Raw genomic sequence first — 15,499 nt, 5'->3', positions numbered from 1 at the left:
GTGTTGGAAAAGTACGCTACAGCTATAGTATTCGGTTAAAATATAAAATGGGATTGAATGGGTAAAATCCCTTCAACGTGAGAGAACGATTGGTAATAAAAACAATCCTTACCTTCAGTAAAGCAACAGAAAAGAGATAGTTTGTTTTCTTGATTTTGTTGAATTGTTTCCAAATGCAAATAGAAATAACTCGTAATAAAAATAAATCTATTGAACAATGAATTTTTACCTATAAGAGATTAGTTCAAGGGATAGAATTTCCGTGCCACTTTCGAGCTGGGTTAGGAGTAAATTTGGAGAGCAACGAAAAATTGTTCCCCGGGTTATTGTTAAAAAGTACGATTGACTGTTACTTGTATATTTCGAAACTTTCCGCTGGATCCAACGTCCAAGGTGCATTAATTGGGCGGACGAGATGAATGTTTTCAGGGGTTAATGGATGATCTTCATCAAAGATATGTTACGTTACTTTGGAGCTAAATACTAAGGTTTACGTTTTAGTTATCGCCTTTTTGTTCGCTTTGGTGGCTTCGACCACGTGTTCCTTACGAATACCTAAATTTCTTTTAGTTTGTCCAATGTAAACGTTTTCTCAGCTGCTGCAAGCAATTTTAGAAATGCCTGCTCTACTTAACAACCTGCTTTGTCTTTAGATCTAATTTTGGTTTGGTTATTTCTACTGGTATAAACAATATCTAAAACGAAACATTTTAGTTTTGGATGAAGTTGGTGTGTTAAGACCGCTTCGTATTCAGCAGTTCAGATTTTCTGTTATCGGAGAGAGCGTTGTAAATGAGGAGCAACTGGTTTGAAACGCTAGGTTAGTATTTGTGGGTTTCCTATAAACTTCAAACTAGAAATTTCTAAATTTTCTTATCTCAATGAGGTCCAGGAACGAAAGTCTGCCATTCTGCTCTACCTGGAAAGTAAATCTAACGGTTTAGAAGGAGATTTCTTTTACACAATTTGTTTTGTACATTTGCCACGACGTACTCCAATAGAAAAGATGAAAGAGGATTCCCCATGGGTACTCCTTACATCTGTTTAAAAAAAATCCTTAGTTTTTAAATTAAAAAAAAATTGCAAACCCGGTACGTGCTGCTTCAGCGACCCTTCGCTTATTTAACTTCTCGCTTTTTCCTCTTCACACCTTGTCCCGCCCTAGGGATACTATAAAACACCACTGTCTCATTACTTTCTTCTACCATATTCACATATTTTGATCTACGAGCAGACATCAATATCAATGTTTCAATTTTTCCGTAATTCATAAACATTTCACTTCAAAGTTCAGCTCAATTTAATTTGAACACAAGTAAACTGTTCGTACTCACCAAGTTTCAAAACGTGCATTTCTCGAACCGGGTCGAACAACAATCGCAGCCGCGGTGCTGGGTTCGGTGCGGGCACGGCCGGGCCGGCTTCGTCGGGCTGGCTGGCTGCCTAGTGGAAAAATACACCGCTCCTAGCAGAGTGCTGCATAATGTTTACCAGGCCAGCGAAAGGCCTCACACCGCACTGCACTGCAGAGAGCACTTGTTGTTGTTGTGTTTTTCTTTGTCGATGGTAATCAAAATTCAAATATATGTATATTGAATACAGAAACTACTAAACTGTTGAATTCTTCAAGTGCACCCTTCTTCTTCTTCTTCTTTTTTTTATCTCGTCCACTGATTCACCGTACACTACTAATCGAAGCGAGATTTCCTGTCGTCGTCGTCTCTTGCGAACTGTCGAACTTTCCAAATTCGTCGTCGCTCGATTGCTGTTTTTGCGCTTTACTGATTAACACTTTTACTAGCCCGGTGCCCGGTGATGACGGTGATGCTCCGATATGGCATTTTCTTACAAACCACTTTCATGTTGTCGTCGTTTGTTCACTATCACTTCGGCCAAAAATTTTTATCTTCATCGATTTACTTTCAATTGCCGGTGTCCGGCACCGAAGAGTTCGTTCATTTAGAAAACTGTAAAACTTTTTAACTAAAAAGCATTATTTTTTTCACTTCACATTACACTTTCGCAAGCTGCTGCTGCTGCTGCTGCTGCTGCTTCTGATTGATGGATGCTGTCGGTCGGAGTCGAGGAGAAAATCACTTTCAAAAAACTTGTTTCTTATAGGTAATCGTCCACAACTTGCCCCCCAACGTGAGTACACGGTTTGGCAGATTGCGAACGAGTCACAGCAGTTTTTGGCCCGCTACAGAAACAAGAGGAAGAGCATTCCAGGACAATACCAGTCGCTCACGGGGAATGACAAATTCGATCTTCACTAGGTTGTCCGAATTAGATAAGCCTAAAGCTTGGTTGAAACTACTCAGAATCACTTTATGGTGTACAAACTCAGATTTTGAGTAGAAAATATGTCCTCTTTTGGTTACTAGCTGACAATAATTGAATTTATTCCATCGATTTCTCAGTTCAAAACAACCCACAATTTGAGTAGTTTCAATTAGTTTATAATCGAAACTACATAAGAGTGTACATTGTACGTACATCCAAGTAGTCAGGGAGATTGACTGACCAAACTTTTCCTAACTTAATCAATCTGAATTCGAAGAATTCAAATCAAATGAGAATCGATCAAAATTAATTCATCAGTTGCATCAGCTTCATCCGGTTCCGGCTGTCTCTGACTTCAGCAGAAGCAAAGCAGAAACAGCAACCAAATCAAGCTTTTTGCAAATCTGCGCAAAAAAAAATCACGCACTGACTGAGCTATCACCATTCACCACAACTTAAGAGGGAAAAAAATCAGGTTTCGATGATTTCGACTCGCGAATGTTGCTGCTTATCCGATTTCAGCCAGATTTCTCTCCTTCACATGATTGTTGCTGATATTGTTGTTGTTGTTGTTGTTGCAGTTGCCGTATTTTCTTCGCACATTTTTGCAGCATTTGCTCTTCTGGCGGCGCTGGTGGTTAGCGCTAACATTTAACACTTTGCTTCATTCGTTAGCCATCGAATTATCACATTGTACCACTCAATTTGTTGTTTGCCCTACACAACCACAGAATGTTGTTTCACCTGAAGCTTTCGGGGACCAAAAGTGTTACTTTTCACAACCTTCAGGAACCTTCTGCTGCTGCTGCTACTGTTGCCACAAAGAACACTAACCTCTACTAACAGTTGATGTAGATTCTGTTGCGAACGGATCGCTATTGACAACCGAAGCGAACCACACCGAACAGCCTGCTTTGCTCTTATCGGCGCGCACATGAGGCAATAATTATTGTACGCATCGCACAAACCGCCACTCTCTTTTGCTTGCTGCTTCACTCGCTTTATCGCCTTTCGCTTAACGCTTAACGCCGGACGGACCGCTAGATTTCACACACAGCTGCTGCGCAACCAATTCTGCTGATACGCATTTGGTATCAAAACCAAACAAGAAAACCGATTACGTTTTGCGTGCGGGGGCTACTCCTGCCTGGCGTGTGTTCGTGTCTAACTACGATCTACTATAAGAAAGTTTTTTTTTTCTACTCTAGAAGGAGGCTCCGGTCGCCGCGAACCCCGTCCGTAATAGTAGAGTACAAATGACGGGGGACGATGTAGGTACGACGCGACGCGGCCAAGGAAAATAACGCCAAAAACACACTGGGAACACAGACCACAAAACACATCCGCACGGGACAAACTGGTTCTCTAGACTGAACGCGAAGAACGAACGGACTGCCATGCCAATGCCAGCTTCATCGGGATCGGTGCTCGGTGGAACCGTCTTCGTCCGTCGTGCGATTCGTGCTCATGTATGCGGGTGCCACCCGACTTGGGTTTATTGTATGGGTGGTGGAGAACCGACCGTCCACCCAACCCAGAGGGAGATTGGGGCGACTTTACGTGCTTGAGTGTATGTGCGTGATACGAGAATGGGGAGACAACCGAACAGAGAAAACTGTACGGCTACAGATAGAGTGTGGCTCTGCAAAAGTCGTACTTACTCGCGTCCCATTCCCATCCCGCGTGTAGAAAGAAGAATGTAACAATTTTTCTATCTGCCTTCATTAGGTTGTGAGAATAAAAACGAAAAAAAAAAATCCGGCCTACTAATATTTTGTTTCATTTTATATTTGGAATGCAAAACAAAAAGCAAAGCAAAGCCTAGGAGGTGTTACATTTCGTTATCGAAACTTAACCTTCTGTTTTATACGACAGACTTCGCAGCCAGCTGTTATATAGTACAGGACAATGGCAGGGCCGATCCTATTGACTATAACAGCCTCTCCCAGCCAAGATTCGAACATACGACGACTGACTTTTATTAGGCCAGTATCTTACCTCGAGGCCAAATGGGGGAGAAACGAAAAAACTATTTAATTTTGCAATCATTTCGGGATGCACTTAGCAATAATCGAACGGCGCACAATATCTGGGGAATACGGTGGGTGCGGTAGAACTTCTCCCTTCTAAGTGTTTAGGAATTTTCCACGGACCTACGGATCAAGTGCACGTGTCTACGGATTTCCATAAACTTTACGGAATCACGAGTACGCTACATGCAATAAGAATAATCCCGTAAAGTACAAGTTTATTCTTTAAGGTGAAAGTCGTCTTAAGGTAGTCGTCATCGAATCTGATAATTTCAAAAGCAGTATTTTTGTTTGAAACAAAAATTCTGTTCATGAAAAAATATATTCACTGTGTTCAAATTGGCAAGAAGAATGCCGTATTTACATTTTTATGAACAGAATCCCACTTTTGGGCCCAAAAACTGCTTCCGAAATTGGGCTCTCCGACGAAAAGCTAATGACTGCTGCTAATTTCCCGCTAAGAGCCGATATGAAAGTTTTTAATAGAGTTCTTCTGAGCGAGAAGACAAAATGCTATATAGGAGATCCGACAAAGGCAAACTGTGGTGAGATCGTTCTAAATATTAATTGCTTACGAAGTTTCTGAGTGTATTGATAATTGTATATGCAAATCCCGGCATCGTTCAATGCACAGTACATAGTTTCTTCATGTGGCCGAAAAAAGCGCAAAACTGACGTTGGAAATTCGGACACTGCCACTAGATATATTTTATATACATATTTATATATGTGTATTTATATATTACTAGCTGACCCGACAAACTTCGTATTGCCACAAATTAACATGTGTTGTACATAAATCATGAATCTCGGATGATCTTTGTCACAATCTCGAGTTTTGCAAGCCCCCCAGTGGGCGGCGCTTCCGACGGTGGGTCACCGGCAACACTCGCGACCGTCTCGTCCTGAATGATCTAGTGTTACTATAGATAGTTTTTGTGGTCTTGTTATTGATTAATGTTTTATGGAAGAGTCTCGAATTTCTCGAGTTCGATTAGTTTTTGAGTTTCGCAAAAATTTCTGTTTTATTTGTATGAGAGTCCATCCCCCTACCACAGGGGTGAGAGGTCTCTAACTATCATAAAATAAATTCAAGACTCAAAAATCTCCTACATGCTAAATTTGGTTCCATTTGCTTGATTAGCACTCAAATTATAAGGAAATTTGTATTTCATTTGTATGGGAGCCCACCCTCTTAAAAGGGAAAGGGGTCGTAATACACCACAGAAAAAAAATTCTGCCATCTAAAACTCTCACATGCCAAATTTGGTTCCATTTGCTTGATTAGTTCTAAAGTTATGAGCAAATTTGTATTTCGTTTGAATGGGAGCCCCCCCCCCTCCTAAAAAGGTAAGAAGTCCTAATTCATAATGGGAAAAATGGTTGCCTCTAAAAACACCCACATGCCAAATATGGTTCCATTTGCTTGATTAGTTCTCGAATTATGAGGAAATTTGTATTTCATTTGTGTAGAAGCCCCCCCTCTTGAAGTGTGGAAGGATCCTAATGCACCGTAGAAAATATTTTTGTCTCCAAAAACCTCCACATGCCGAATTTGGTTCTATTTGCTTGATTAGTTCTCGAGTTATGGGGAAATTTGTATTTCATTTGTATTGGAGCCCCCCTCCCAATGTGGGAAGAGGTCCTAATTCATCACAGAAAAAATTCTTGCCTCCAAAAACACCTACACGCCAAATGTGGTTCCATTTGCTGGATTAGTTCTCGAGTTATGAGGAAATTTGCATTTCGTTTGTATAGGACCCCCCCTCCTAAAGTGGGGAGAGGTCCCAATTCATCATTGAAAAAAAAATTGTCTCCAAAAACACACATATGCCAAATTTGGTTCAATTCGCTTGATTAGTTCTCGAGTTATGAGGAAATTTGTATTTCATTTGTACAGGAGCCCCTCCTCTTAAAGTGGGGAGGGGTCCTAATTCACCATAGAAAATTTTCTTGCTCTCGAAAACCTTCACATGCCAAATTTGGTTGCATTTGCTTGATTAGTTCTCGAGTTATGAGGAAATTTGTATGGAAGCCCCCCCTCTTAAAGGGGAGAGGAGTTATAATTCCTCTTATAAAGAGGGGAGGGGTCTCAATTCACCATAGAATAAATTCTTGTCACCGAAAACACCCACATGCCAAATTTGGTTCTATTTGCTTGATTAGTTCTCGAGTTATGCAGAAATTTGTGTTTCATTTGTATGGGAGCCCCCCCTCTTAGTGGGGGGAGGGGTCTCTAACCATCACTAAAACCTTTCCTGGCCCCAAAAACCTCTACATGCAAATTTTCACGCCGATTGGTTCAGTAGTTTTTGATTCTATAAGGAACACAGGACAGACAGACAGACAGACAGAAATCCTTCTTTATAGGTATAGATAACTGATGTATAAACCGCACCCCATACATTATATTTTTTCCTAATGGAACCTCATAAGTATTGTAGTAATTTCAGTTATGAAAAATTTGTTAACTAACACAATTTTTCAAAAATCATATTTGCACTTATATAATTTTGGTAGATGGCGTGTTTAATCTATTTTCAGAGAGCGAAATGAGGCGCTATAACCTTGGCCTATTGTAGCTTGGCTTGTGGTTAATGCCATAAGTTCATCCCTGAGAGTCCGAAGTAGCAATTAAGAGCGACCAAAGGCGCTATAACCTAGGTTTTTACCAAGGGCAAGTAAGTAAATGTACTTGTCCCATCCCCGAGGGTCCGGAGTATTCATTAACCTTTACTAGCCAAATACTCCCAACGAAAATCAAAACTTAATCAACTTAATTATTAATCAGAAGCGGTTGGTACGAGACGTCCCCGTTTCTTCTACCCCTGTAGATTCAGAAATGTATCTATGTATGAATAACTTATTCACACAAGATTCATTTCAATGAATCGTCTCTGCGTCAATACTTCACAGTTGGCCTGGCCGATTTAACATTTGCAAGATATCTCGGATGTTTCGCAAATGTCAATACTGACAAGAAAATAATTTGAAATATTTCTATGATTAGAAATAATTAAAATTATTTCCAGGAATCCTTTATTGTGGCTATGATGGTATTAATAAGAAATAAGAACTAAGAAATAAGAGTTCTTCTGAGCGAGAAGAACGAACCGAATAGTAAAGATCTTGGTTTTTATAACCTAGTGGCTGAAATCCTTAGCTTATTATTAGCATTAATTGGTTTCACTTCCTTTACCGTAGAATTGAAAATTGTTGAAGATTTGAGCCTTCAGGAAACAACAAAAAGGCAATGAAACATGAGTGAATTACGAGTACGAGAAATGACACGGTGAAAAGTTGACGAAAAGACGGCGAAAGACGATGATGATAGCCAGTATAAGTAAAACAGTTTGCTTTGCTTTTCCCGGGTAAATCCTATGGAGGAAGCAAAGTAAACTGTTTCATTCATACGGCCCATGAGAAGACAACGAAAAGACGCTAAAACAGCGACAAAAAACGACAAACAGATAGTTAAAAAGCGCTTAAAAGGCGACAGAGCATGCAACTACAAACAAGTGACGTCGTAAACATGTTGAAAACATTACGGCAAGACGACAAAGCAAAGCCTGGGTGCTAATTCCGTTATCGAAATTTGACCTTCTGTTTTTATACGACAGACTTCGCAACCAGCTGTTAGAATACAGTACAGTGCGGGGTCAGTGCTACGATCCTATTGACTCTAACAGCCTCTCCCAGCCGAGATTCGAACATTCGACGACTGGCTTATTAGACCAGCGTCTTACCTCGAGGCCAACTGGGAGGTACAAGACGACAAACAAACGGTAAAAAAACGCCAAAAACGCGACAAAAATGCCAAAGCAGGCGTAAAAAAATGACGAAAAGACAATGAAAAAATGAACAGCAAAAACCACGAAAAGACAAAAAACACCCCGAAAAACGACGAAAAGATATCGAATATACGATAGAAAAACGACGAAAAAAGACTGCAATTTTGTGGTTTAGCAAGAAATAAGATGACGAAAACATGGTAAAAAGTTGACGAAAGGACTGCAACAAAAGTATGGCCGAAACGGTGACAAAAGATGATGAAAAGATGACAAAAATAAATGAATGAAAAAGGCGACTAAGAAATGCCAAAACTACATCAAAAGGGTTGACGAAAAAACACAACAACTGCCATTGGACATTAAATTGGACTTAAATTTGAACTTGAATACGAAATTAGACACGACGCTTTACTTGAAATTAGGACTGACATATTTTATCTTACGTTTTCCCTTTTTTCTGTTCCTTTTTTTTCTTTTTCAGAACCATTTTTTCGCTGTTAGTTCCTTTTTTTCTATTTTATTGTACCGTTTTCTTTGTTTTCGCTCTCACTTTACTTCTTTTCTCATCCGTTTTTAATTTTTTCTCTTGTTTTTCTTTTTTTAATCTTTTTGTAATTTTTTCCTGTTTTTGGCCTTTTTGCTGCCCTTTTTTTGTTTCCAGTTTTCGTCGTTTGCTAACTCTTTTAACCTCTTTTCTTTTTCGTCTTTGCTCTCCGTTTTTCCTTTTTTTTTCAACCCCCCAATTTCCTTTGAGCTGCGATACTGGTCAGTCGTCGGTTGTTCGAACCTTGGTTAGACAGTGCGGCTAGATAGAATCAGTAGGATTGTTGCGTCAGCCCCCTAATTGTCCTCTAATGGCCGGCTGCGAAGTCTGTTGACAAAGAAGGGTTAAGTTTCAGAAAGACGTTTAAGCCCAAGGCTTTGCTTTGCTTTGCGTGTCTAACAAGCCAGATGTCGTATTTTTATTTTATTTATTGATTTACATTTATGACCCTATAACTCATTCCTTTAACCTTTAGAGTCATTGGAGTCACAGTTGCCGTATTTTCGAATCTCGGCTGGGAGATACTACTAATTGTTCGCGAAATTGTCCTGTACTCTGCGAACCGGTAGCGAAGTCAGTCGATAAAGAAGGTTCAAGTCTTAAAGGCGTTTATACACACAAGGCTTTGCTTTTTTCTTGTTTTTAGAAGTCTTTTCAGCCACATTTTGGCTATTTCTGCCCTCCAGAAGCGTTTTAACGATCTTGAAAATTATCGTTACGCACATTTTGCCTGAACACTAGCACTATCTATGGCCGACATTCCCAAATATTAACTTAAAACAGCAGTATTCCGGAACCACACAACCGATTTCATCAATCTTAGTACCAAATAAAAGCTCTATCATAAAACTTTCTAGGAAGTTTTATTCAAAACAAATAAGCAGTTAAAAAGTTATGCTTAATAACTTGCTTTGATTAGGTAATAACTGAGATTATTAAAGGAACTAGATATGCCAGTCTTTGATTTCCCCATACATGAGTGAAAACTAGCTGATAAAATTTGTTCTAGAAACTTTATTGATATAAATTAAATAGAATGGCATTACAGGAAATTATGTATAGTTCAACTAATTACCCAAAACCTATAAACTCTAAGCTATCACTTTGGAAAGGGGCAGCAACCCAGAAGGAGAAACAACCAAATCTCCGACTCCTGGTCTGGGAGTGATGGAGCAGACACAGAAGGCCTCTTTTGTTTCCGTGTCCCAGGGCATTGCGTTTAACCTATACGCAAATCAGTTATATCTTATTAATTGCTGCAGAAAAGGCAAAACAGTCTTCAGCAAAAATAATCCTCTTTGATGTGTAAAATGTTGTCTAGAACATCACATTGAGCTGTCTGTTGAAATAAACATGTTACAAGGAGAAACGTGATTTGAGGGGTCGTTTAAAAACAAAGGTCTGTTGATGAAAATGGGCAAAAGGTAGAAGTTTGATATCTTCAGAAAAAATACTTGAAATTGGTTTATCTTTATTATTTTGAAACCAAAAAGGTGAAAAAAAATTTACTCAAAAATTTATTACTTAAATTGTTGGTAAAGTAACACCCTTCAAAAGATGCATCATTTTTTCATTCAAAAAGTTGCCCAAGACCACATTGAGCTGAGACATGCCGTTTAACCGCAAATATATTTGTCTCGAAATTTTAATTTCTGGCCCATGGTGTACTGACCGCCATTCTCATTTTTTTTATATGGACATTATTAGAGATCGTCGGGTTTCGGGTTTTCAGACCCGAAAGAAAACTGGCAAGTTCTGGATCGAAGTGCGCTTTTTATGAAAATTAAAATAAAATTCGAGTTCAGGTTCGGGTTTGAAGCCCGGGTCGGGCTCGAGTTTGGAACATTCCTATGAAACCGACCATCTCTAGACATTATCACTGTACTTTGGTTAATTGCGATATCGACTGGATGTATTTTTCTGTATTCCGCACTTCGCTCTTCTTACATTATCCCTATTGATTGAGCAAACTGCTTATAATCCGTGCACCGACGCTCGAGGTGTGTGTCATACACTATCTTCTATATATTTACTACTTTTCAACCAATGTCGCTTTCTAGCGCCCGAAAGTGCGGAGACTAGTTATAATTTGCCCTTAGACAAGTGTTTTTTTACTGAAGCTAATTACTTTCGATCACCAATCCGGTGAAACAAGTTATAATTTACCCATGAACAAGAGTTTTATTACGCACGTCAATTTCGTTACGCATCTCGAGTCAGTAGCATTCTTATAAACCTTCCAGTATAATCTAGAAGTCTACAGTTTTCAACCTACTCACTCTGTATTTGCGAAAAGGGATTAAATACACAGAAATAAATCGGTCATTATTGGATTACCTTACCATTCCAAGCCAGGACATGCTATTGAAACAACTTTTGACGTAGGACTACGTCTTACGGCAAGTTTTGAGATAGGGTGTCATTCCAAAAAATCGAAAAATGCGAGCGTCACGAAAAATGAAAGGTTTTGAGCGCTAATAGCTCAGCGGTTTCCCGATCGATTTTCAATATTCTTACACCAATCGATCGGAAAATCTTCTAAGAATTGACCCAAAAGAAGAAAAGTATGGATTCTTGATGTTGAACTATTGAAAAATTGAAAATAATGAACCTATGTTTTACCAGAATTCTCGCTTCGTGATTGGTTGGAAGATTCTTTACGATGATCTAAACCTATACCAATTTGACATCTGTGCTTGGGAAGTAAGCCAAAGCAAGTGACCAAGTTTCCTCATTTCAACAAGATTTCTTAACACCGCGGTTCAACCTAGACCATTTTGATGTCCTTGCTTGGGAAGTACGCCAGAGAGAGTAACAAAGCCCCTTCGTGCCAACAGATTTCTTACGAACGCGATTAAACCTAGTCCAATTTGATGTCTGTGTTAGTGAAGTGTGCCAGAAAAAATGCAACAGGCTCGTTGTCCCAACAGATCGCAAATTCTTTACTGCGAGACGATTAAACCTCGGCGAATTTGATATCTGTGCTGGAAAAGGTGCCACAGCTGTAGTGTTCGGTTATAATGCGACTCTGTATGTATTCATACAGCATGCTTGCCGTTTCATTAGAAGTGTAGTGAAAAGATGTGCTGTTGATAAAATAGGATTGAATTGGTAAAATCCCTTCAACGTGGGAAACCATGGGTAATAAAAACAATCTTTAATTTTAGTAAGGTAGCAGGAAAGTAATAGTTTGTGTTCTTGATTTTGTTAAATTGTTTTCAAATGCACAATCTTTTGAGAATTGAACGTATGCAATGTTACTACTTTGATAAATGTTATATACAACGCATGTAGCATGTATATATGTTGCATATAGCATGTACATGCCACTATCACAAAGAGACTTACGTAGTCCTGCGTCACCTAAATATGCGGTCGTGTCTTGTACACAACCCCTCTGATTTTTTGTTTAGACTGGGCACGCCACTAATTTTAACGCCATTGGTTTAGCTTTGCTTCTTACTATAGCATACATCTACAGTTACATCGGAAAAGTAAATAACTACTCTGGGTTATCATTTACAACATTGATTCGCATACTTCAATTGTGATAGATTGTTTTGAAGTACACTCAAGTCGCTTTTTACGCGAAGAATACGTCCCGCGTAAATCAAAACCGCGTAAATTCCGAAATTCGCGTAAAAAACCGCGTAAATTTCGAAATTCGCGTAAAAAAACCCGATTTAATCCACCTAGTGGTGAAAGGAACCTTTGTTATACGGTCTTACTTGGTATTTGAGATAGAAATCGACACGTTTTCGGAACATAATTCATCTATTGGTTAACGTTGCGTAATGCGTTGGTTTACATAAAATTTTTGAAAATTGAATAAGTTTACAAGTTTTGAACAAAATAGGAACACTTTTAAATTTTGATAGATACTTTTTTCATGTAATTGCGGAGTAAGGATAAGTAAGTTGTTATTAATTTGAGTAAGTGCAAATAAAAGTAAGTTATAAGAGGAAATCTTATTCTTTAACATATACATTGCGTAGTAAAGGTCTAGTTTATAGGTTTTTGAACTATGCATAATTTCCTGTAATGCCATTCTATTTGATTCACATCAATAGAGTTTTCTTGAATAATTTTAATCAATTTTTATTAACCTTCGGTTACTCACGCTGTTGTATTTTGTACAACATGTGTAGGTTTTTCAACGCCATGTAGTTATAAAGTTACAAATCGTTGTTTAACTAACGAATATTCTTCAATAAACTTATTCTGAGCAAAATGTCATAATTATTCAATGCATTAATAATTTAAATTGTTTGAAAAATAGATCAGCATAAACCGCCATCACAGAAACGAAACAATCAGCATGCGAGGTGTACCGCAATTGACCCCAAGTGGAATTTTCTCTCGTTTCTTCATATGGAAAAATGGTGTCTGTATGCAGCAAAACTAGCCAATGTAAAATGTTTAAAATGTATCCGTCTGCTGGTAGTCGAGTAATTCGTAGTCAAAATTAAGGTATTTTTTATAATCAAAGTTCTACAGTTCCTAAACAAGCAAACATAGAGGTATACTATATTCAGCAAAGTTGTGTATTTTTATCATTTGTACAATTTTGTAATACAAGAAAAAGTCATACAACAATTACAAAAAGAGCTAAAATATAAAAACTGAATTTACAAATTCATATACAATAAATAAGATTTTTCTATCTTAGCTGTAGAGATGGAAGGTTACTGTCTCTAGCAAAATTTCTTGTAATAATATGCTCTATAACTTTGCAGAACACATCAATGTGTTATATTGACACTGAAGAAAAATAATTTTTTTTATTTCACTTTTAGGGGGATTAGTCAAAATTTAGATTCCACCAGACGATAGAGCTTTTAATTTCAAGAAACTATTCTAAAGGTTCGATAAACCTAAAACCAAGCTTTCCCAGTCAAACCTCTAGTGCGCACGTTTTCTTTGGTTTGGGGTTATAGTGCGCGCGAGTAACTGTGTTGCAAAAGTTGGCGCGAGTGTTCGAGGGTTAATATCTTTTGACCGGTACAACCAATTCTTATGAAATTTTGCATATATATTCGTAGTGTCAAAACCTCTCGTTTGATATTAAAATAATTGAAATTAGGTAAATTATCTTGGTTAAAATCATTACAAATTAATGTTAATTTTGGTGTGGTGTATACGGTTGCTCATAACTTTCAAATTAAGCGTCCAATCAAAAAACCATTCAATAGTGATCTATTAGCATATATTATCTTTCAAATGAGACTAATAGCGCATAAATCGGTTTGGCCATCTCTAAGAAACAGGCGATAATTATTACCTTGTCAAAACAGGTTTTTTAAGCATAACTTTTAAACTACTTGTTTGTTTTCAATTAAAAATTTCTGAATAATTTAGCTTTAATAAGGGCTTTCATTTGATACTAAGATCGTTGAAATCGGTCATGTAGTTCTAGAGAAACCCGTGTCACGTATTTTTCACATTTTTGTTTATAACTTTTAAACGAAACGTCGTGTCACGAAGCAACTCAATAGTGATCTACTAGACAATAATACCTTTCAAACAAAAGTAATAGCGAACGATTCGGTTCAGCCATCTCTGAGAAACAGGCGATAGAAAAAATCATTACATACATACACACACACACACACACACACACACACAGACATTGCTCAAATCGTCGAACCCTATCGATTGGTATATGTGACTTGGCCCTCCGGGCCTCGGATCAATTTCATGTTTTTCGACCAATTTTTAAACCTTTGTTATAGTATAACAAAGGTAAAAACCGCGTAAATTCCGTTATTTGCGTAAAAAAACCAAAATTTCGCGTAAAAAAACTTTATGGATTTCAACACTCCGCGAAAAAATAGACGTTTTGAGCACATCCGCCTAAATTCCGAAAATCGCGTAAAAAACCGCGTAAATTCCGAAATTCGCGCAAAAAAAAACGCGTAAATTGCGAAAATCGCGTAAACAAACCGCGTAAATTCCGGAAATCGCGAAAATACCGAAAATCGCGTTAAAAAAATCGCGTAAATTCCGAAATTCGCGTAAAAAAAACCGCGTAAATTCCAAAATTCGCGTAAAAAACCAAAATTTCGCGTTGAAAAACTTTGTGGATTTCACCACTACGCGAAAAAATAGAAGTTTTGAGCACATCCGCGTAAATTTCCGAAATTCGCGTTAAAAAAAACCGCGTAAATTCCGAAAATCTCGTAAAAAACCGCGTAAATTCCGAAAATCGTGTAAAAAACCGCGTAAATTCCGAAAATCGCACAAAAAAAAACCGCGTAAATTCCGAAAATCGCGTTAAAAAAACCGTGTGAATTCCGAAATTCGCGTGAAAAAAACCGCGTAAATTCCGAAAATCTCGTAAAAAACCGCGTAAATTCCGAAAACCAAAATTTCGCGTAAAAAACAGCGTAAATTCCGAAATTCGCGTGAAAAAAACGCGTAAATTCCGAAAATCGCATAAAAAACCAAAATTTCGCATAAAAAAAAATTCCAAAAATCACGTAAAAAAAACTGCATAAATTCCGAAAAACGCGTAAAAAACCGCGTAAATTCCGAAAATCGTGTAAAAAATCGGGTAATTTCCGAAAATCGCGTAAAAATACCAAAATTTCTCGTAAAAAAAACTTTGTGGATTTCACCACTACGCGAAAAAATAAACGTTTTGAGCACATCCGCGTAAATTGCGAAAATCGGGTAAAAAACCGCGTAAATTCCGAAAATCCGGTAAAAAAAAACCGCGTAAATTCCGAAATTCGTGTAAAAAACCGCGTAAATTCCGAAATTCGCGTAAAAAACCGCGTAAATTCCGAAAACCGCGCAAAAAACCACGTAAATTCCGAAATTCGTGTATAAAAACGCGTAAATTCCGAAAC

General features: G+C 38.0%; 1 protein-coding gene across 4 annotated transcripts in view; it reads right to left on the bottom strand.

The window, feature by feature from the left end:
* The window catches only part of LOC128737410 (histone deacetylase 4), a 173,130-nt gene that overhangs the window by 97,527 nt on the left and 60,104 nt on the right, over nt 1–15,499 (bottom strand). The window contains exons 1-2 of one of the 4 annotated variants that reach the window (XM_053832050.1): nt 3,028–3,617; nt 1,335–2,068 (exon numbers count right to left, since the gene is read on the bottom strand). The exons of 2 other annotated variants lie outside the window; for them this stretch is intronic. In XM_053832050.1, coding sequence (XP_053688025.1) covers nt 1,335–1,353 — 19 coding nt within the window. In that variant the 5' untranslated portion in view covers nt 1,354–2,068; nt 3,028–3,617. Of the gene's footprint in view, nt 1–1,334; nt 2,245–3,027; nt 3,618–15,499 lie in introns of those variants that run through there. One more of the 4 variants, XM_053832058.1, reaches the window with a different exon arrangement.

Source organism: Sabethes cyaneus, chromosome 1 (assembly GCF_943734655.1).
Source record: "Sabethes cyaneus chromosome 1, idSabCyanKW18_F2, whole genome shotgun sequence".
Lineage (NCBI taxonomy): Eukaryota > Metazoa > Arthropoda > Insecta > Diptera > Culicidae > Sabethes > Sabethes cyaneus.
The sequence above is the reverse complement of the archived record's forward strand: the minus strand, read 5'-3'. Positions and strand labels throughout refer to the sequence as shown.